A 23,728-nucleotide genomic window follows, 5' to 3' on the forward strand; every position below is an offset into this window, starting at 1 on the left:
TCTGTAGATTGCTCCCATCTGCAGAAACACAATACTCTCTAGTAGAGTACAAATCCCAGTCTCTACTTTGTAGAAAAGGCAGTGGGGTTGAGGAAGCAATCAATGGGTGTTACAATGCACCAATTACTGTACTATGCATTGTATTTGAATTATGCCTTTTATGACTCACAGTAGCAATATGAATGTTATATCCATTTTACAATAGGAAATCCAAAGTAGTCTGGATTGTACAGCTAGTTTATGTGGTGATGACTGGTTAAACACTAGATTTCTCTGACTCCAAAGCCTTTACTATTTTCTCCATACCAAAACTGGCCCTTGCTTTTTGGTCACTGCTGCTAAAAGAAATTACATGAGATTTTAGTATACTTAGTAGGTATTGGCATGCATGAGTTTTGAGATTGGACAGAAGGGGATTCTTGCTACTTGGGAATTTAACCTCTCTAAACCTCAGTTTTTAATTTATATAAATGCAATACTAAATACTTTACAGGGTTGCTGTGAGAATCCAATGAAATGATCTGAGCCATGTGTTTGCCCTTTGTCAGCACATTGAAATCAACATTAACAAATGACATTGATAATAATTAATGAAGCTCATAAGAGGTAGCTGACCTGCCTGACTTCTACTGATAACATTGGCTGAAGACAATACTCACGCTGGGAAAATGATTTTCTTCTCTGCTCTGCATTGACCCAGTCATTTTTCACTGCTCTAATAATCACATCTTCCACTTATGACTCCTAATTCCCAAATTCTACTGTGCAAGAAGTGCCACTACCAAGGATACTCTCTTAAGTATACTTGAATGTATTTAAGCATTTGCCTATTCAGAAAAATCCACAAAGTCCTGGGTACCAGACAGGGATGGAGGTGTTTACTGTTATGAAGTCTACACCAAATATAGCCCATGAACCCTGCAATTCACTCACTTCATTTTTTCTCAGAAGGGGTGAAGTCTACTCCCTGTCCACAGCCTCACGCACTCTCAGTCATCTTCCTCAGAGAGGCTATACTCTCTTTCATCTGAAGATGTGAACATAGTGCCCAACAGACCTAGTAGGCACTGAGGTCATGCATAAGACAACAGCATTAAACTTGCAGTGCTCTTGGACTTTTCTCTCCTTGTTTTGGCTAAAAAGTAAGCTGACTCTAACAGTCAAGTTTGGGTTCTAATCCCATCTCTATTGAAGAAGTGAGTCTTGCCTTTGCCCAGCTGCTATATTAAAATATTCTTGCTACACAACTTGGTAAAAAAGGGAAAGAGATAGATGGACATGATATAAATAGGAAGGGTGACTTTTCAGAAAATTGATGAGAGACACTTAGTGCCTGTAGTGTGTGAGAACATCAGGGGGAAAGGTAAAGAGGTATGTACAAGGAGTGTCCCTTGGAAGTGATGAGGATACCATTATAGTTCTGGTCACAGTGTCCTTTACAAAATGTAAATAAAAGTAAATTATTTTAAAATTTTTTTTGGCTCTTGAACTATACTTCTTTTATAAGCTGTGACTCCAATGGGGCATCACATAATTTAGAAACCTTCTGTTTTAAGCTCTCCTTATCAAAAGCAAAGCCAGTGGAGGTCTTTTCCCAGGTGTTTCCCTGGCAAACAGAGTATCATTTTACCATGTAAAGTCAATCCTTTATTTTATCTGACAACTAAATAAAGGCTTTGTGTACAAAACCAGTAGTAAGATGAATGGAAAAAGTTGACTTTAATTGGCTAAGTGAAGATGATTTCTACGAACAAAATCTTAGTAGTAGTTGGCTTAAAATTTAAATAATTATGTATATGTTTTTAAATTAAATTGTTGTCTTTGGGAATATTAAAATTTATAGTCAAATTATGATACAATATTAATATTAAAATAATTAAATTACATTAGTGATTCTAAGTTCTCTATCTGAAAAGAAAATGATCACTAGTTTAAGCATGTTTATATTAAATGTGATATTTTATAGTTTCAGAGTGTCAGACTGATGATTTGGGGTTAAAACAGTAGATACACATCAATAGAAGATTCGAGCCACTTAACAAAAGTGTAATCATGCTATTTTTTGTTTAATTTTGACTTCTTTTTCTCCTTTTCTTCTCTTCCTTCCTTCCTTTCTTCCTTCTTTCTTTTCTTTTCTTTCTTTCTTTCTGTCTTAGTTTGTTTAGGCTGTTATAACAAAACGCCTTAGAATGAGTACTTTATAAAAACCATAGAAATGTATGTCTTAAAGTTCTAGAGCTAAGCAATCTAAGGACTAGGCAACAAACGATTTGGTGTCTCATGAAGCCTCGCCCTCTGCTTCAAAGATGGTGTCTTCTTCATTCATACTCATGCGGTAGAAGGGGCAAGCAAGATTCTTGGGGCCTCTCCTGTAGGAGCACAAATCCCAACAAGCTGTCATAATCTAATCACCTCCCAAAGGCCTAGCCTCTTATTGGGGATAATGTCTCAACATATGAATTTTGGGGGAACGCAAACATTCAGACCATAGCAATTCTCTTTATCTTTCCTTCTCTCCCTCTGTTCTTTCTTGTTTTCTTTCCTTTTTATTTCTTTTCTTCTTCTTCATTTTTTTTGTTTTTAATCTCCAAGTAAAAAGAGACAGCATGGCAATCACAGAAAGCAGTAGACTTCTGCATGAATGCAATATCAAATTTTCCTTGTATTTATCCTGATTAGGAGCTATGTCCCTGATAAACTAGACCAATGAGAAAGATACTGCAAGAGAAAGTAAATGAAAACACAAGGACTCTATGTGTGCTTTTATCCCTCGTCGATTTAGTACAACCAATAAGAAATGGGACACATTCATTTAAAATTAAACTTGCTTGAATAGTTTTCACTGACATACATAAATACATAAGCTGTAAATTCGAAATTAGATTTTGAACTGAAATTCTTACCTCAGTTTCTATTAGTGCATCAAGTGTTTTCTTCCCTTTTTTTCGTAATTTTTTCTTTACTTTTTCCACCTTTCTTCTAATTAAATCTTTCTGATCAAGTATATTATTAAGTACCTGGAGGACATTCAGATATTAAGATGTGCAGCATTTGCAACCCAATTATCTCATTTAGGCCAAATCATACTAAAGTGACTATTTTAATAACAACAGCATTTATTTTGGCAAATAAAGGAAAAGAACCACCACACATGAATTACAGAAATATACTGTAATATCCAAAAATCTCAATATTCTATTTGCATTACATGAGAAAGCCAAAATTTAATGAATTTTAGTTAAGTAACAAAAATAAATAAGCTTACACAGAAAGTATGAATTTTTGTTATAATATTTCTTTTAATCAAAACTAAAACTCCAAATACAAATAGTAAGCAATCACTACCAAAAAGTATATAAAAACTTATTCTTCCTTAGTGTGTGCTAAATTATTAATTCGTATAATTTATTAACTATTAAAATATAATCAAACCAAAAATGATTACTGAACTACAAGAAGACGTAAAACCATGGCCGTTATAAAATAACAGGAAAGAAAAATCATTAATCTTTTCTGGAATTCATTATTGTACTCAGACAACCTCACTTAGGCTTTTGGTGCAATTAATAAATATCCATCATTAACGTAAGGTGGAGCCATCATTAAACTCATTTATCCACTAGATGTTTGTACTGGTTATACATTCTTTGCAGGAGCATAATGATAGCATTTAGAAGCCCTAAATAGAGTGGTACTCAGAATTTGTTGTTTCCGTGCTTCGTGACCTTATACATGTCACTCAGGCTCTTCAAGCATAGGTTTTCTCAAGTCTTTGATACCAGTAAACTCCCTCTTGCCTATTTCATAGGAAGACTTTGAGGCTCAAAATAAACTTTTAAAATAGAAACACTTTGTAAATCACAATGTTAAGAAATAAACACATTTTGAAAATTATCAAAGACTAAAAATATAAAGTCACATTATTATTTGCAAAGGAAAAATGTTCTGGTGCCAAAATGGCTCAAATAAATGTATGTATGGCCTCCCTGCAGGGAAGGACAAGAATGTATAACTCTTGCCACACCCTCTAGTTCTCCAAAAGACTAATGATAGGATTAATACACGTTTTTCAACTAAATTTTTCTTTGGGAAGGGCTAGTGATATCAGTTACTGCCATAAACATGTAATTTTGAAAATATTTCATCAACATTTGCTTTATTTTTCATCCTAGATGTCTAAACATCTACATGCATCAAAAATTTACCATGAAAATGTCCAGATCCCTTACATTTTATATGCAAATAAGCATAACTTTAGCATTTCATTAAGAAGGACTGAAGACGCTGAATTAGGTTTAACATAATGAATGTTTACACCAGATAAGTCACTACTCACGCACTTGAAACCTGCTTTTCCCAAGTACCCTCTAAGACTATGGGGTTCTAGATAATAGCATTAATGGTCTTGCTATAGAGTTTCACTGCAGATCAAGTTGTGTGGTCCTGAAACAGTTACACTTAGTTTGCCCATACTTTTCCTATGTGAAATCATAATTTTCCAAATAATAATGTCAAATCACTTGTGTAAGTTACTAACATATATATATTTCTGCACATTAATTTTTGGATTAATTAAATGCTTACAGTAGAATGTTCTTCGTAGAGAGTTCTGATTCTTTCAGCTTCATCTTCCAGTTGAAGCACAGGTTCCTGTAGTTCTGCCAGTGATATGGCACATATTGCCCTATTTTTCAAAAGCTCTTTCCGTTCAAGTGCCTGGACTTCGTAAATGGAATACAGTTTTTTCTGCCAGCAAAGATTTTAAATAATTCATTCAGTTATTAACTTAAACATTTATTGAGCCTCTTATTCAGTGACAGGCAGTAATATTTGTTGTTATTTGAAAATCAAACAATACAATAAATATCACCATAAAAAAGATACAAATGTAATACATATATTACATATATAATATTATATTATTTATAATATATGTATATAATATATGTAATATATTATATATTATATAATATATAATATAATATGTAATATAATATAATATAATGTATATATTTTTTATTTTTTGAGGCAGAGTCTTGTTCTGTCACCCAGCCTGGAGTTCAGTGGCATCATCTCTGTTCGCTGCAACCTCCACCTCCCAGATACAAGCAATTCTTCTGCCTCAGCCTTCTCAGTAACTGGAATTACAGGCATGAATCATGCCTAGCTAATTTTTGTATTTTTAGTAGAGAAGGGGTTTCGCCATGTGGCCAGGCTGGTCTCGAACTCCTGACCTCAAGCAATGCACCCGCCTTGGTCTCCCAAAGTGCTGGGATTACAGGTGTGAGCCACCACATCTTGCCAAGTGTAATATATTTAACGAGAGCACAGTTATTGTTAGAATGAATGAGAGAAACACTTTAATAGACAATAAAAATCAAACATTTAAAAAAATATTTCCCAGTCCAAAATGTGAAAATCAATCATTCTTACGTAAGGATTGGAGAACACCAAGTTAGAGAACACACTAACACCACATTGTGGAATATATACAAGTCCTGCAATGTAAGACAAAACCAACCAACAGGAAGTTAATAACAAAATATTAAACAAAAAGGTCTCTCCAGTTAGACACTTAGAAACAAAACATATGTACAGAAATAAATTAGGAAATTTAGTGTTTTGAAACATATAGAAGCAAACACTGCTTCTATGTTTGAAAATGCCAAATTTCATAACAGAAAAAAATTACAAAATTTAGGTTTACTTCAAAGAGAAGCAGAGGTGTAGATCATCTCTTTTGGGCCAGGCACGGTGGCTCACGACTTTAATCCCAGCATTTTGGGATGCTGAGGTGGGAGGATCACCTGAGGTCAGGAGTTTGAGACCAGCCTGACCAAAATGGAGAAACCCCATCTCGACTAAAAATACAAAATTAGCCGGGCATGGTGGTGCATGCTTGTAATCCCAGCTACGCAGGAGGCTGAGGCAGGAGAATCACTTGAACCTGGGAGGTGGAGATTGTGGTGAGCCAAGATCGCGCCACTGCACTCCAGCCTAGCGACAGAGCAAGACTCTGTCTCAAAAAAACAAAAACAAAAATGAACAAACAAACAAAAACAGTGAAACCGTTCTGACTCTTGTTTTTTTTCTAATAATAATAATACTAATTTCACATATGTATGTATTTCTAAAGGGGAGGGATTCTAGAAACATGGCATGGATCAAAAAACCCAATCTGGATTCCAAAGGATATGCAGGTGGTAAAGATTTTAAAAATTCAAATTGATTTTGCCAGCTTACATGCTTTATTTTCAAAATCTTTATATGGAAGTATCATAGCATATTTTTCTTTCAGGGTTAAATAAAGAAATCCAAGTGAAAGACACTAAGAGTAAAGAAAACATAACATCATCACAAAGTAAACTAAAGAGTCAGACACTTAAAAATAAGATCCCACTGCCCTTTTACTAGACTGGCAGAAATTCCCATTAAGCCACAAAATGAGATATGGGTATGGGAGGTCAGTTTCTTTATGCATGATCAGACACTGCTGGTTGTACACAGAGGGCAACTGTCATCAGCTAAGGAGAGAAAACTGCTGGCTTGCAAACCAAGTAGTGACAAGATGCCTCATTACAGGCAAATTTAAAATGCTAAGTAAAATGCAAATTGAAGGAAGAATAAAATATTAAAACCAAATTAGTATTACCTGAAGCACCATTCCAGCAGCCACTTCACCTCGAGTGAGTTTTTTCAGGAATTCTTCTCTACCCTATATGTTAGGAAATTTTTAAAATGAGGATTTTCTTCATAAAACATCAAAAACATTTTTAAAAACAATTGCTAATATAAGATACCTTTCTAATGTTTCAATATAGAGTAAAATATTAATTATAATTTTTTATATGTATTTTTAAAATCCTGGTGTTATTTGAGGTAAAGTGATGAAGTGGTACAGCACCAGGAATTAGACTACAGAATTTCAGTCTTTTCAGTTTGCATTTTACAGTCCTAAACTTAAAAAATCAAAGTAATAAGAAAGTGAAACAAAGTAGTCATCAGTTTCTCCTTTTAAAAACTATCAGTTTGTTTTTAATATTACTTTCTGGAATAAACACAATCAACTTTCAAAACAAGATAGATGCAAGTCAAGTGTGAAGTGTGCAAAATAAGAGCAGACTCTCCACTTGGCTAGAGCAATTCATTGCTGTTTTTGTTTTTGTTTTTTTGTTTTTTTAATCATATCTTTAAAGTTTGTGGAGAAAAAAAATTTGGAAAAATCTTTTCTTTGCTACCTGGAGAAATTGTTGTAAATTGTTCATAGACTTGCTTCAAATTATCACACAAAACCAGAATTGGAAGTAGTTCATAAAGTTCCTTCTCTCTTAAAATTACATCTTGGAACCCCTGATTTGAGGGAGGAGTTGGCTGGGATTTAGGCTGTCCTCCAGATTCAAAAGATATATGTGTGTGTGTGTGTGTGTGTGTGTGTGTGTGTGTGTGTTTATTATATAGTTTTGCAAGAAGGAACAATAAAATTTTAGAAATGTGTCTGATACCTCTACTTCAATACAGAATCCCTCATCATATCCCAGGGTCTATAGAGACAATACAAAGAAACAAGCCAGTAGTCCTCTGCTCTAACACTTCCTCTACTCAATATAGCAAACCAGTAAAATTATGTTCACCTCAAGCAAAAGAATAATTCCAAAGAAGGAAACATGAAGGTGGCAAATAGAGCAGTAACTTTGATATATCATTTTACTTAAGGATATATCTACATCTAAAATGAATTTATACAATAATACGTTTCGATAATTTTAAATAAATTAGCAACCTCTTCTGACATGATAGCAGATACAGCATAGTTTTTCCGTTTGTTTATTATTTAAGAGAAATGAAACAAAATTTAAAATGGCTTTGTAGACTGGAGAAAAATATATCATATTCCAAAATAGCTAGATTTGACCTTTGTCTGAAACTAATTGAAAAATGTGTATGTATGGGCATGTGTGCTTTTGTTGGATTTCATGTGTTGGAGAAAAGACTTGGTGAATGAGGTGAAGCTGAAGAAACAAACAACTCTTAGATTACGCAGAATCTTCCGGGTACATTAATAAAATTAGTGAAGAATGGTAAGCAAAGTGTGTGTTTTAGATCACTCTGGTTACAATCTGGATTGATTCATTTGTGTTTCCTTAATATTCACTCATCCATTCATTCTTTTAAGTTTTTTTTGTGTGTGTGTTCTTAATTGTCAACTAGTGAGAAAGCAAGTTATGACTGAAATGAATTCAAGTCACTTAAATTGGATAAATTAATATTGTTCAAAAAGAACTTGTTGATATATGGCTTGCAAAGAACTGCAGGCAGTATATGAGAAATTTAAATAGATAAGAAGTCTGAAGCTGCAAGAATAAGACACTTGTATTTCTCTGAAAAGAAGGAAGATACTACATTTGAAATCTGTGTATCTATACAAAACCAACTTAGCCTGTTACCAGTGGACAAATTTGTACACTGCATGGGCAAAACATCTGGAGCTTCTGTCTAGCATCTAAAGAACTTTTCCAAGTTCTGTTTTCTACCATGCCCCCAAACCTCTGTGATCCAGACAACCAGGTTAAACGACCAGTCACCAGGAGAGAAAGTATTTATCACTGGCTGGCCTGCCACTTGCATACAAGACCCAACGCCACACGGAGTGTTTCCAGGCAGATGCTCAAGGCCTTCCTATAATACTGTCCTCCTTACAGGAAACAGTCTACCAAAAGCACTGGGAAAATGCCAAGAAGCTAGACAGTTTCTGGAAGAACTACTGAATATTTCCAAAACACCACAGAGTACCCCAAAGACTGATATAGGAAGAGCTCTGATGGTCGAAGGTCTTAGATTACAGAGTCCAACATCTGAGAGAGGGGATTTGTTTTCCCATCCTATTATCACAGGCATTGTTCCCTGCAAAGCAGACTCTAGAGTGAAGTTTAGTGTATAGGATACTTATTAGGGAGCATATTTGGAATCTACTCCTGTGGACAGGAGAGGAATGAAGCAGGATTGGACAGAGACATAGGCTGAGCTATAATAGACCCCCGACAACAACCTCGATTAACCCCTCAGCAAACCACGGGCAAGAATGGACCATCAGATTTCCCCCAAGTTGGACTAAGGTGGCAAGGCTATCATTCTATTTTTATTGGTCATTAAATGTGAGCTACCTCAGAAATGGGAATGACCTTAAGCAAAGTAACTGAGATGATTCCCGAAGCAGAATCTGGGCAGTTACATTCACCAAACAATATAAATGCCATGGGTTCCCTCAATGATAAAACTACCATTTGTACTGCTCCTAGTAATGATGGCTAAGATACATTATATGCTTTCTGCGTAGAATTATCCTGTCTTAACTTCACAATGAAATCCATAAAATAGTTATGATTGTCCTTTTAGAACATAGGAAAACTGACACAGAAAGATTACATAAATTGATCAAGCACACAAAGCTGACAATTGATGGAACCAGGATACTAATTTACACAATCTGACAGAGGGCATCTCAGTGACACCCAGATACGCAGGAACCCTCAAAGTTACAGGAATATTTAATGTAGAGCCTTCTGACTCTCATGTGCCCCTTTTCTTGTAGGGCCTCTTTTAACACGAGGCTTTCCGGGCCAATGGGACATCTCTTTGAATTCTAAATCTTAGCCACCTATAGCTGAGATTGAAGAACCAAGACTTTGGGTGAAAGGGTTCCAATTAGCTAGTGATGCCATTGTTGGCTCTAAAATGGAATCTGCTAGAAACTTATGAGCTCCTGGGGAGATACTAACTTTCATTATTCAACATGAATTATGTAGCTGCTGAGAAAAAGCCAGGGTTAAATGAGTTGAAATTACCAAGAGGAAAAATGTCACAAAAACTGTAGTGTGGTCTGCTTAGTGAAATACTGATTGCCTATTGGGCAAAATCCTCTAACCCAAGGCTATTTTATAATAATGTGTTGAATAGCTCATGTAATTTATTGAATTGCCATACTGAGAGGTAAAAACAGAATGGCTGTATGAGTGCTCAAAGGATGGTCTCCACTGAATATGCACCACTTTCACACCATGGCAAAGTTGAAAAACTGTAAGTGGAACCATATTAACTCAGAGGCTGTGTGTGAGTGTGTGTGTGTGTGTGTGTGAATTATCATATCCATTGGTGAAATAGCTATTATCCCCTTTCAAATATGATAAAATTGAGGTCTAAGGTCATGGAATTTATCACAGAACCAGTCTTCAAACATGTATCAGCACCAGGACTGCCTGCTACCAGAGCTTGGACACATTCTACAGCTCTTCACAGTAAGCTCCCTCCTCTATCTCCCTGGCTGCTAGCACTTTGTCTGCTATATAATATTTGCCAAATGAATAATTTATTGAGCGAATGGGTTTATGATTAACGAACAAGCTTGCTTTTGATCTCTAGGCTGGGAATTAAACTGTAAAAGTTCCAGATTGTTTCAAATCAAAAATATGTTGTTTTCTTAAGAAATATCTTTATATGAGGAGAAGCTCAGGGCCCATTACAATGTCACAGTCACATTTATATATAGCATCTTTGAGATGGATGATACAACAACGCCTTTGATACGTTTTTCCTGAGATGTGGAGAGATGGGAGAGGTGGTAGAAAAGACAGCAAGGTTGATTCTGACCTAGGATTGCGTGCAACATATATTCCTAAAATATAAATACCTGAAAAAGCACAGAAGGAAGGCTGCCTTCTCCAGAAGCATAGCCTGTGGCCCAGTTTGTGCTAAACGTTCAAGTTCTTCAAATTTTTGCCGATTCATTGTAAAGGGAATGAAAGCCCAGAAAAATTGCTACTTAGCAACTGTTCCAAGAATGGATTCTACTAAGGATCATGGATAGAGTCTAAATCCACTGGATGAAATGTGTTGGAAGAAAATAGCCACATATTCTTAAATATCACTCAATTGATTACTTATTAATTACGATTGGGAAATGAATACATTTCTTGACCATACCTTTAACCAACTGATCAAACTTAATATCACTAATAATGAAACAAACATAGACCATGTGCTTGTGGACACAATATTATACTATTATAATTACGTAATATTCCTCCCAGAGGTGTTTAACTTGTATCTAATTATGAAGAAACAAAAAGATAAATCCATATTGAGAGAAATCCTGCAAAGTAACTGGCCTAGACCCTTAAAAATGTACTGTAGTGAAAAACTACTTTTTAAAAAAAATGTAGAGACTTTTTAAAATTAAAAGGGACTCAAAAGTTATAACAGATAAATACAACGCATGGGGCTCAATGACATATACCAACCAACTGAATTAGAGAAATTTGCATGTACAGACTATGCATTTGTACTCATTATCTAATTATTGCCTCTTAGCTCCAAATCTGTTTTTAACTCTGATCTGTGATACCGGAGCTGGATCCTGTGAGCGGTTTCCTTTTGCAGTTTTACTTTTGGAGGAAAGCTAGGCATAATCAACAGAGGGCAGGGGACAGGCAGGCAGAGTTGCAGCAGCAAGGGGCCCTGTGTCCTGGTTCCTTGTTCCAGTGGACCGTTGTTATTTTTTCCATCCTCCTGCAGAACTGCCACCAGCTGGTGTGTGGGGAGGTTCTCTGCCCACAAACTCCATTCCACCTCCATCAAGTCTTTCCAGCAACTCGCAGGTAGCTGCTGCTGAACCCTGTGTTGAGACACAACCACACCCTCTCCAATAAAGCTTCACTCTGCTTGGGAGAGGGCAGCCTCTTCCATGCTTGTTCCTTCTTAGGGTGCTTTCTCTCAGCCCTCCAGGCACTGGCTGCTGCCTACGTTGGCTATTCCTGTGTTCTTTAGAACAGAGTTGGCAAACTTTTTTTGTAAAGGGTCAGATAGTAAATATTTTAAGCTTTGCAGGTCATAAGGTCTCTGTCACAACGACTCAATTCTGGTTTTGGAGAAAAAGAATAAAAGAGATCAAAGGATCACTTTGAAGAGCTTGGAAGAAGGCTGGAGCAAAGGAAGTGACAATATCTCAGAAGCTGGAAAGAGGGCACATTAAAACAGTCACCTTTGACCTGCAGCCTGGTTTTAGCAGTCACAAACCAGAAGGTGGCAGCAGAGAGCTACACTGCTGGAATAGACTCCAGTACTAGGACAAAAGACAGCTGAAAGGATGAACTGTCAATGCTGAGTCCGGAAACCCACGTTCAAAGAGAAAAAGGGAGCAAAGATCTACATAAACAGATCTAACATCAGAATCAAAGAAATGGCATCAGTTTAATTTCCAATGACAGAGAAGCACTAAGAGCAAAGTTAGAGAATTTATGTTATGTAAGGTTTGAGGTCAGGAAAGGAAGATGGATACTTTAAAAAATTACAATCTTAAAGCAAAAGTTGAGATATGTTTAAGTGACTATGGGCTGGACTGAATTAGTAGGACCAGGTATCTCTGGCTATGGTTGTGCATTATTAGGATACGTTTTGGTGGCCAGGACCCTAACAGAAAGTATACGTGGCTGTCCAAACTGGTTCTATCTGAAAATAGGACATGACACTATTTTATCTTTCTTTTTGTATGAAAGTATATGTGTTTTTGGCGAAATATTTTAAATTACAAAAAGAAATAATACAAATATTCAAATCCACAGATATGCATTTTGACTTTTTGGTCATTTCTTTTTTAGGTCCTGAACTTAAAGTTATTATCTCTGGTAAAGTCAGTCTAACAAGATCTTTTTCATCTACTACAGAAGCAGAAGTCTCATTAATTTTTAAAAATTCTACATTGAATGAATTTATAATTTATCTTAATACTCATGGATTGAAACATTATTCTATCATTGAGAAATCTGTATATTTTAATTTTCCTATTATATGTTGTTAGTATATATTCATGGTTTCCATAAACATTTACTGAGTATCTGCATAAACACTGTTTAAGCACTGGAATGCAGCAGTGTATACAAAATAAACAATTATTGTTGACCTCATGAACCATGTTTTCAGGGGCTGTTACATTAACTGTTAATAAACGTCCTTAAACCTGCATGTCTGTTGGCTTTGTTCTTGGTTACTTCTTTAAAGTTGTATTTTTAGAAATAATGCTACTGAGTTACAGATTATGAATGTTAGGTTCTTTATATCTATTGATGAATTGCTTTCCAGGAAAGCTCTAATTTATACTGAATTGGATACTTGAGCACATACGAGTTGTTATAGCAAAATATCTTTACCAGTATCAAATATCAGTTTTTATATATGTAAAATTGGGATAACACTTTTTTTCACAAAACAAGTATGGGAGGTAAAAGAAGAAAATGTATATAAAGTAATATGCTTATGGCATCACTCATATTAAGTACTCAACAAATAACTATCATTATGTTCAACGTGTTATTTAGAACCCAAGCATTTATCACAATTACTGGGAGACAGACTTAAGAGTAAAATATGTAGGTAAGTTGTTAAAGATTGGTTTTTTTACCCTGAACAACAAAGGTAGCCCCATGCTATAGGAGTATTTTTATGCTACTTATCCCTAATACCTTTAAGAATTTATTATTTGTCAGGCTCCAGGTTGAATGTTTTATATACAACATTATGTATTTATCACCCAAAGGTACCATATAGATATTGTTACATTTATTTAAGAGATGAGAAACCTAGACTAAGAAAAGGTAAGCATATTTTTAATATTCTTAGAGCAAATAATTAGCATAACCAGGATTTGAATTAAGAAACATCTGACTCTAAAGTCCATACTCTTTCAACTGAACCACATTTCCTTTGGAACAGGAAGAAGAAAAGTAGAAACGAAGTTCAGATAATTAAATGGAAATACTGAAAAGTCAACTTGCCATCTAATTTCTGACAAGCAAAGCGCTAACCCAGTAGAATGGAGAAGGAAATTATGTTCCCATATGATATTTACAGCAAACCAAATAAAGTTTTATTATATTCTCAAATGTTTTCTACCATCAAGATCCATAAATGTTCAATGGTTTACTTCTATCACATTTTCCATGTTTATTTACTCCCTCAAATGTGTCAGGAAAAATGAACTTTTCTGATGCTTGACTAAGGGGTTACCTAGCAGCCACTGTGGGACTTTAATCCTGCTGTACATTCACACTATTTCCGTTTTCCTTGTATTCTCCTTTCCTTTTTCCTGGCAACCATTTCCCACTAATACCGATTAGACATTCCCAATATTATGATTAATAGCAGCTTCCTTTTCATTTAATTTTGGCAAAGTATTCTGCATATGAATGGAGTGGAAAAGAATCTTAGTAAATGAAGACCAATGAAACAAGCAAAAAATACCAGATCAAAGTTATAATTATGGAACAGAGAGAGATAAGGAAGTGATTATCCTAGAAATGTTCAGCATAAATAACTGAGCTTCTAAGCTGCTTAACTCAGAGAGAAATAAGAAAGTGTAGGGAACTCTTAATTATTAATTAAAAAGAAATACAATTTTATCAAGAAAAATTAGCTTTTTTTAGTTCAGAAATTTAAGGTCAATTACTTTTGTAGGTTTTTTCAGCATATTGACAATATGACTAACTCTCTTATTAGTTTGAAAAACCAAGAAGCGATGGTCAATCTTGGCTATTACTTTTACCAACCTTCATTAAAAGCCAAGGATGTGATAGCAATTCATAACTCAATAAAAGCTATTACATGTGGGACAAGAGTAATATGCTCCAGATTTGACATGCTATAAGGCATAAATCCTTTGGGATAAAAATTAATGAATTAATAGAATGTTCATTTTATAACTACTTAAAAATATTATCAGTCTCATCTGGAATTATTATAGAAGTTGCATGGTGCATAAATCACGCTTTAGTTTATTGCAGCTCTTTTGTTCTGTTGATTGAACTAAAGATGCTCTAAGTACTAGCAGAAATTATGCCCTCCAAGAAACTTTTGAGAAGGTTCTGACTTTTATTTTACTCAAAGAACGGGAGTATAAACCTTGTCTCAGAGTTGAACAAATAGTAGTTGAAAGGAGGTCTGAGAACATAAAGAACAGTTTGAGATTGGCTGAAATATCTGAAAAAGCACTCAAGGCAAGTCATAGACTTCTAAAGTTATGCACCAGATTACTGTGGACTGGAAGTTTCTAAGAACTTAACACATTGTCTTTTTCTAGCATTAAAAATGACCTCCCCCACCCCCAGTATGATTATTTTGAAGCTTTCAGCTTAACTGAATCTTTGTTGGTCAGAATGTAAGTGTAATGTCTTACAACTCTACCAAGACTAGCATGAGATATCCTGGTCCCTAAATTCCATACAGTTACCTAAAAGCTTACCTTGGGAAAACCCCTTTACACCCCAAATGAATGTGTTAATAACAATTGCACAGTTTTGTGAACGTTAAATTAATTAGCATGTATAAGGGTTTTTTCATAAAATTGGCCTGAAGAAAACTCTTTATCTCTACTTTATTCCTTCCTTTTTACTAAGTTTCCACTTAGTTCTAGCACTATGATTCTAACCTGGAACCAGAGTGACCAGATGTTCTCACTTTTCCACCAGATTTCCATTATATTCAAGCAAAAAACACTTCAAGATCATGCAGCTTGCATAGAAGCTTTCAACTGGAGTGTTAGGAAGTACTTAACAACTGGTGAAAGCTCTCAAAATTTTTGGTTGCAAAGTCATATTCTTTAGACAGTTCTAGATGGTTTTCTGTTCATTCCATCAACACTATAATTGAATACATATTACTATTAAATTGACTTATTCCCTATCCCAATTGGCTAATTTTATCCTGACACTTGGCCAAACACCTCTTTTCTGAATAGGTCAGTTATTGGAATTGAAAATATGGAAAAATTGGGACAAATCATTTGTAAAAAAAATTAGAGAAAGTGCTAGACATCCTTCTTGTTCAGGATTGCTTCTACTCTAAGACTGCCTAAAACTTATCTGGTATTTTACAGATGCATTAACTTGAGAGAACATAATTCATAAATTCTACCTCTAGAGTTTCAAAAGGCTATTTTTAGGGTAACCTAGAAGTGATATTGCTGTAATTAATTTCTAGTTGATGGATTAAAGATTAATTTCAGGCCAGGCTCAACAAATACAGAAATTTACTTAAAAGGAAAACATAATTCTCAGACTTAGAGTGTTCTAAAGATTTTCATGAATCAGTTCATGAAAGATAATAGGGTCATTACACAGGCAAAAATTACAAACTTGAATTACTATAAACCTGAATTATCTAAGGAAAATCTAGAAATTTATTTTGAATTTATTTTGAACTCTGAAGCAGATATGGATGTGCATATTATAGGAGTTTTTAATGCCATATATATTCAGGCTCAGAAATTAGCAGGAGTGATTAACCATTGGGAATGGTTTCTCAAGTGGATCAGTTTCTTTCTGTTGCTTCTTTCCAGCGATCAATCAGCTCCCATGAGGTAAGGAAACAACATGATGAATACTTTCTTTAATCTTGCATGAATAAAGACAGAAAGGAAGGGTGACATCAACAAGATGACTCACTAGAAGTGCCTGGAGTTCATCCGCACCCCCAAAAGAACCAAAGCAACAAATAAATAGTGAAGATTTGAATGTGGTGTCAAAGAGAGAATGCTGGAGTAGAACAGGGGAGTGGAGAGGCAACTGTGGTAATTGGAAGTCCAAGAGAGCAGCATGAAGGCACCTGGCCTCTGCAGCCCCATCTCCCTTGCCTAAATCAGATGGGCCCAAAACTAGGGGCAACTTCCCTTTGCAGGAAAAACGTAAACAGAAGAACCTCATCAGTCCCCATTGCCATTGTAAATGCCTACAGTATTTACTACAAGAGAATTCCACAGTCCTCATAAGTCATGAGCCCAGTTTGGAGAGCTGCTGAAAATTTACACTATTGCATTGCTTCAAATTAGAAGAACAACTTATGCACTCCCCCAACCCCCACCCACCTCCTGTGAGCCAAGCTGCTGCAGCACAGCACTGTCTTGATACTAGAGCCACCTCTACAGTGTACCCTTCTCTGGAGGCCAGTAACCACTGCACCTCTGCAGCAATGGTGCTCCATCTTCATTCCAAGCCCAGTGGCTACACTCTACAACCCTAGCTGTGTGGACCCTGGGTTGAGGATTGGCTGTGACTCTGGTCCTGCACATCATGGAAACCAACCCCTCCACCCCCAGCACTTCCATTTAGGAAAGGATCTGAGTCCCACCCAGGGTGAACCCACCCTTGAACCAGCCAAACTGGTGCATGTCCACCCCTGAGTAGGAAAGGTCCCTGAGCCAATAAACAGCTGGCCTGCCCCTAGGCCAGCCAAGAAACCATACAGCCATGTCGGAGGCTTGAGAAACAGCTCCATGGGCTTCCACAGAAAACATGCTGCCAGGCCAGCTGATCAGCTATGTGCCCACATCTGGGACTTGATAAATAGCCTTATGAGCCTCCCCTGGCTGAAATGCCCCCATACCAACCAAGCATCTGAATGCCCATGTTCTAGGCCTGAGAAACAACACCATGGGCCACCTCTAGCAAACACAACTCCAGGCCAGCGAGGAAACCATATGGCCATGTGCTGGGTATGAGAAACAGTCCCACAGGCCACCCCTGGCAGACAGGCCTCCAGGCTGGCCAAGCGGCTGTGAGCCTGGTCCCAGGCCTGAAAAAAAAACAAACAAAAAAAAACATGGGTTGCCCTGAAGACACACCTGAAGGCAGTTGAGGAACTATATGCCCATGCTTCCAGGCAGAGTAACAGCCCTGTGGCCTCAACCCCAGTGAGCCAGACCCTAAGTTAGCTGACCCATCAAGTGTACCCATGTACCCCTGATCTGAGAAACAGCCCAGTGAGTCCACTCTTAGCAAAGTCATACCACCACAAATTCTCTCAGCTTAGGCAAGTGAGACACTTGCAAATGTCACTAGCATAGTGACATTACAGCTGAAGAAACTACATAGAGACTACATTACTGTATCTACCTGGGACTAAATACAACAAACTCTAAAAAACTGATACCCCAAGACTCATCAACATGAGTAAGTTTCCCTACATATCGTACTCCACAAAATTGGAAGAGCCACTGTCCCACCAGATGCACAGATACCAACATAAGGAAACAATAAACATGAAAAAGCAAGGAAAAATGACACCTTCAAAGGAAGACAGTAATTATCCAGTAACATATCCCAATAATAAAGAAATACACAAAATGCCAGAAAAAGAATTCAAAATAATAATCATAAGGAAACTCAGAGAGATACAGGAAAATAAAGATAGTCCAATAAAATCAGGAAACAATTTATGATTTGAATGAGAAATCCAACAAATATGTAGATATTACTGAAAAAGAACCAAACAGAAAACTAGAGCTGAATAATTTGGTAAATGAATTTAAAAAAATAGAATCAAGAGCTTCAATAATAGACTAGTACAAGAAGGAGGCAGAATTTATGAATCTGAAGACAAGTCCTTTGAAATAACAAGGCAGAGGAAAAAAAATAAAAATAATGACACCATTAATGAGACAGCATAAATGAACATACATTTGTATTATGGGCATTCCAGAAGAAGAAAATATAAATATGTAGAAAACACATTTAATGAAATAATAAGTGAACGCTTCCAAAGTTATGAGAGAGAGATGGACATCTAGATCCAGGAAGCTCAAAGAATGCCAGATAGATTCAACATAAACAGGTCATGTCTTAGGCACATTACAGTCACATTGTCCACAGTCAAAGACAGAACAAATTTAAAAACAGCAAGAGAAAACATTGTCACATATAAGAATTTGCTATAAGACTAACAGTGGATTTGCCAGCAGAAACCTTACAAATCAGGAGATAATGGGATGCTATATTCAAAATGCTGAAAGAAAAAACTGCTAGCCAAGAATATTCTACCCAGCAAAACTATCATTCAAAAATGAAAAAGTATTCTACAGAAAGGAAAACTTAAGGAAATTCATCACCACTAGATAGGCCTTAAAAGAAATGCCCAATAAGTTTTTCATTTGGTGGTGAAAAAACAATAACTATCAGGAAAATATGCAAAACTATAAAACTCACTGGCAGAGCCAATATACACAGGAGAAAGAAAAAAGAGTCAAACCTTATTACTACAGAAAACCACCCATTCACAAAAATAAACAGTAAGAGATGAAGTAAGGAACAAAGGACATATAAAACAACCAGAAGACAATCACTGACATGACAGGTTTAAGTCCTCATTTATCAATAATAACCTTGAAAATAAACAAATTAAATTCCTCATTTAAAAGATATAGACCAATTGAAGTGACTAAAAAAGACCCAACTATATGCTGCCTACAGGAAACTCACTTCATTAACCCGTAATGACACATAGACTGAAAGTGACGTGATTAAAAAAAAAAAAAAAGATTTCACACAAGCAGAAACCAAAAGTGGGTAAGAATAGCTGTACTTATATCAGTCAAATCAGACTTCAAATGAAAAACTGTAAAAAGAGACAAAAGAAAACATATACTAAAAAAGATTAATTCAATAAGAGAAAATTTGTAAACACATATACACACATATATACCTAATGCCAGAGCACCCAGATACATAAAGCAACTATTATTAGATCTAAAGAGAGATTGATCTAATACATTGATAGTTGTGGATGCTAACACCCCACTCTCAGCACTGGACAGACCACCTAGACAAAAACCCAACAAAGAAATATGGGATCTAAATAGCACCATTGACCAAATGGACCTAATGGATATTTAGAGAACGTTTAGAGCTATTTCAGTATTTAGAGAACATTTCACTGAACAGCTGCAGAATACATTCTTTTCATTAGCATATGAAGCATTCTCCAGGATTAACCATATGTTTAGACACAAAAAATCTTAAAACATTTTCAAAATTAAAATTAAAATTATATCAAGTATCTTCTCTGACCACTTATAAGAAAACTAGAAATTGATAATAAGTAGAAGATTAAAACTATACAAATGCATGACATTTAAACAATATGATTCTGAAAGACCAACGGTTAAAAGAAGTAGTTAAGAATAAAATTTAAAAATTCATTGAAACAAATAAAAATAGAAATATATGTCAACATTTATGGGTCACAGCAAAAGCAGTTTTAACAGCCAAGTTTATAACACTAAATGCATACACTACATAGAAAGATTTGAAATAAAAACATAATGATCTCAAGAAACTAAAACAGCAAGAGCAAAACAAACCCAAAATTAGAAGGAAATAAATAATGAAGATGAAAGCAGAAATAAGTGAAATTGAGACTAAAAATACAGTACAAAAAAATCAATGGAATAAAAAGTTTATGTTTTGAGAAAATAAAATTGAGAAACAGCTAGACTAAGAAAAAAAGAGAGAAGACATAAATGAGTACAATCAGAAACACAATGGAAACATCAAAATAGATACAACAGAAATAAAAAGGATCATTACAAACGTCAATGAACAGTTATATGCTAATAAATTTGAAAACCTAGAGGAAACGGATACATACAATCTACCAATATTGAGCCAAGAAGAAATAGAAAACGTAAGCAGGACAATAATAAGTAACAAGATTGAATCAGTTCTAAAAAGTATTCCAACAGAGAAAAGTTCAGGACTAGATGTCCTCACTGCTGAATTCCACTAATCGTTAAAGCAGAATTGATACAATTTCTTCTGAAACTATTCCACAAAATTAAGGCAGAGGAAATTCTGCCTAGGTCATTCTATGAGGCCAGCATAACCTCACTATCAAATACAGATGAGGAAAACAAAAAATTAAAACTACAGGCCAATATGTATGAAAATAGAGGCAAAAACTTAAACAGAATACTAGCAAACTGAAATCCAACAACACACCAAAAAGGTATTACACCATAATCAAGTGAAATTTATCCAGGAATGAAAGTATGGTTCAACACATGTAAATCAATAAACGTGATACATACATCAGCAGAAGAAAGGACATGGTTATCCTAATAGATGCAGAAAAAGCATTTGATAAAATTCACCGTCTCTTCATGGTAAAACCTCATAACAAATTAGGTACAGAAGGAAAATATCTCAACACAATAAGGTCCATATATGACAAACCCACAACTAACATCATACTGAGTGGGGAAAAGCTAAAAGTCTTTCCTCTAGGAACTAGAACAAGACAAGCATGCCCCCTCTTACCAGTCTCATTCAACATACCACTAGAAGTCCTAGTCAGAGCAATTGGGCAAGAAAAATAAACAAAGGCATCCAAACTGAAAAGAAGAAAATCAAATTGACCCTCTTTGCAGATTATATGATTGTCTGTGTGTGTGTGTAGAGAGAGAGAGACTCTATCAAAAAAATTGTAGAACTGATAAATTCCTTAAAGTTGTGAGATACAAAGCCAACATGAAAATTCAGTAGCATCTTTATACATGAACAATGAACTAGCTGAAAAAAAATGAGATGGCAATCCTAATTACAATAGCTACAAAAAAATAAAAATAAAATACCTAAGAATAAATTTAACTAATGAGGTGAAATACTTTTACAAGGAAATCTATGAAACATTGAGAAAAGAAAATGAAGTAGATACAAACATAATGGAAAAACATCCAATGCTCATAGATTGGAAAAATTAATATTGTTAAAATTAATATTGTTAAAAATTGATAAACAATATTGTTAAAATATTGTTAAAATAGTATGTTAACCATACTACTCAAATCAATCTACAGATTCAATGCAATTCTTATAAAAATTCTATTTCTTAATAGAAAGAGAAAAAATAATCTTAAAATATATATGGAACCCTAAAAGACTTCAAATTACCAAAGCATTCCTAAGCAAAAAGATCAAAGCTGTAGGCATTATACTACCAGACTTCAAAATTCACTACAAAGCTGTGTTCAAAGATAGCAAGGTACTGGCAAAAAAACAGTCACAGAGACCAGTTAAACAGAACAGAAAATCAAGAAATTAATTCACATAACGACAGCCAACTGATTTTTGACAAAGGCACCAAGAACCTACATTGGGAAAGGACAGTTTCTTCAATAAATGGTGCTAGGAAAACTGGATATTCACCTGCAGAAGAATGAAACTAGACCCTCTATACAAAAATCAGTTCCAAATTGGTTGAAGACCTAGCTGTAAGACCCCAAACTACAAAACTGCTAGGAGAAAACATAGGGTAAATGCTTCAGAACATTGGCCCAAGAAAAGATATTATTTCTAAGACCTCAAAAACACAGGCAACAAAAACAAAAATAAACAAATTACATTATATTTAACTAAAACCTTTCTGCACAGCAAAGGGAATAGTCAACAGAGTGAAAATACCACCTAAAGAATCAGAGAAAAGATTTATAATCTATTCATTCAACAGGGGATTAATATCCAGATACACAAGGAACTCAAACATCTCAACAGCAAAAAAAAAAAAAAAAAAAAAAAAATCTGATTTAAAATGGGCAAATGATCTGAACAGGTATTTTTCAAAAAAAAAAAAACATACAAATTACTAACAAATGCAAGAAAAAAATTTCAACATTACTAATTACCAGAGAAATGCAAATCAAAACCACAACTGTATCATCAAACTCCAGCTAGGATGGGTAGTATAAAAATATGAAAAAATAACAAACGCTGGTGAGATATGGAAAAAAGAGAATTCATATACTGTTGGTAGGAATTAAAATCAGTACAGACACTATGGACAACAGGACAGAAGTTCCTCAAAAACTACAAATAGGAGTACTGTATCATCCTGCAATCCCACTATTGTTTATCCAACGGAAATTCATATATTGAAGAGACATCTGTATCCCCCTGTTTTATTGTGGCACTATTCACAATAGCCAAGATATGGAATCAAATTAGGTGTTCAACAACAGATAAATGGGTAACAAAAAGCGGTATATATACACAATGGAATATTATTCAGCCATAAGAAATAATGAAATCCTGTCATTTTCAGAAACACGGATGGAACTGGAGGACATTATGTTAAGTGAAGTAACTCGGGAATAGAAAGTTAAATACTACATAATCTCATTCATATGTGAAAACTAACCACAATTGACCTCACAAAAGTAAAAAGTAGAATGGAAAATACTGAAAAGTGGGGTGGGTTGGAAGAAGTAGGAGACAGAGATTTTTTAAAGGATACTGAATGATGGCTAGATAGAAGGAATAAGTTCTTGTGTTCCATACCGCTGTAGGATCACTATGGTTAAGAATAATATACATTTTCAAATAGCTAGAAAGATGATATTGAATATTTCCAACTCAAAGAAATGATCAATGTTTGAGATAATGGATATGTTAATTACCCTAATCTGATCACTATATTCTACATGTATGGCAATATCACTATGTACCCAATAAATATCTACAATTATTATATGTCAATTTAAAAAATAAAATTAAAAATAACAGAAAAGGGGGCACTGTATTTTGGGTTGGCAAAGCAATTACAGTAGAGTCACATCAAACTTGCATTGAATCTATAAGTTCCATTTTATGGTATCAAAAAAATTAGAAAAATAAATAATCCAGTGCAACATCTCTTTCATAAGTGAGTACCTCAGATAAATGAAGCAATATGTTTGAAGAATTAAATGTAGTTTGTGACATCCATGGGGAAAATATGTGAAAAATGACAAAGGTTTTGAGTCAATTAGAAAAATTAAAATAAATGGTTAAATGGCCAAGTAAGTGGATGGTGGTATCTTTATTGATATTCTCAAAGAAAAAAATTAACTGACCACTATATAGAAATATATTGATATTAT

At 35.0% G+C, this 23,728-nt stretch overlaps 1 protein-coding gene across 9 annotated transcripts in view; it reads right to left on the minus strand.

Annotated features, from left to right (window-relative positions):
- Window positions 1-23,728, minus strand: part of CCDC178 (coiled-coil domain containing 178) — a 513,950-nt gene that overhangs the window by 305,334 nt on the left and 184,888 nt on the right. For 7 of the 9 annotated variants that reach the window (XR_002518666.2, XM_017951655.3, XM_021930024.2 and 4 more), the window contains 3 exons: window positions 6,653-6,715; window positions 4,585-4,746; window positions 2,904-3,017 (listed from right to left, as the gene is read on the minus strand). Coding sequence is in view for 8 of the 9 variants with exons in the window: in XM_017951655.3 (XP_017807144.3) it covers window positions 2,904-3,017; window positions 4,585-4,746; window positions 6,653-6,715 (339 nt within the window). In the remaining variant the exon portion in view is untranslated. The remainder of the gene's footprint in view (window positions 1-2,903; window positions 3,018-4,584; window positions 4,747-6,652; window positions 6,716-23,728) is intronic. The other 2 variants (XM_021930027.2, XM_021930026.2) reach the window with 1 other exon arrangement.

The sequence above is a fragment of the Papio anubis genome, chromosome 19 (genome assembly GCF_008728515.1).
Source record: "Papio anubis isolate 15944 chromosome 19, Panubis1.0, whole genome shotgun sequence".
NCBI classification, from domain to species: Eukaryota; Metazoa; Chordata; class Mammalia; order Primates; family Cercopithecidae; genus Papio; species Papio anubis.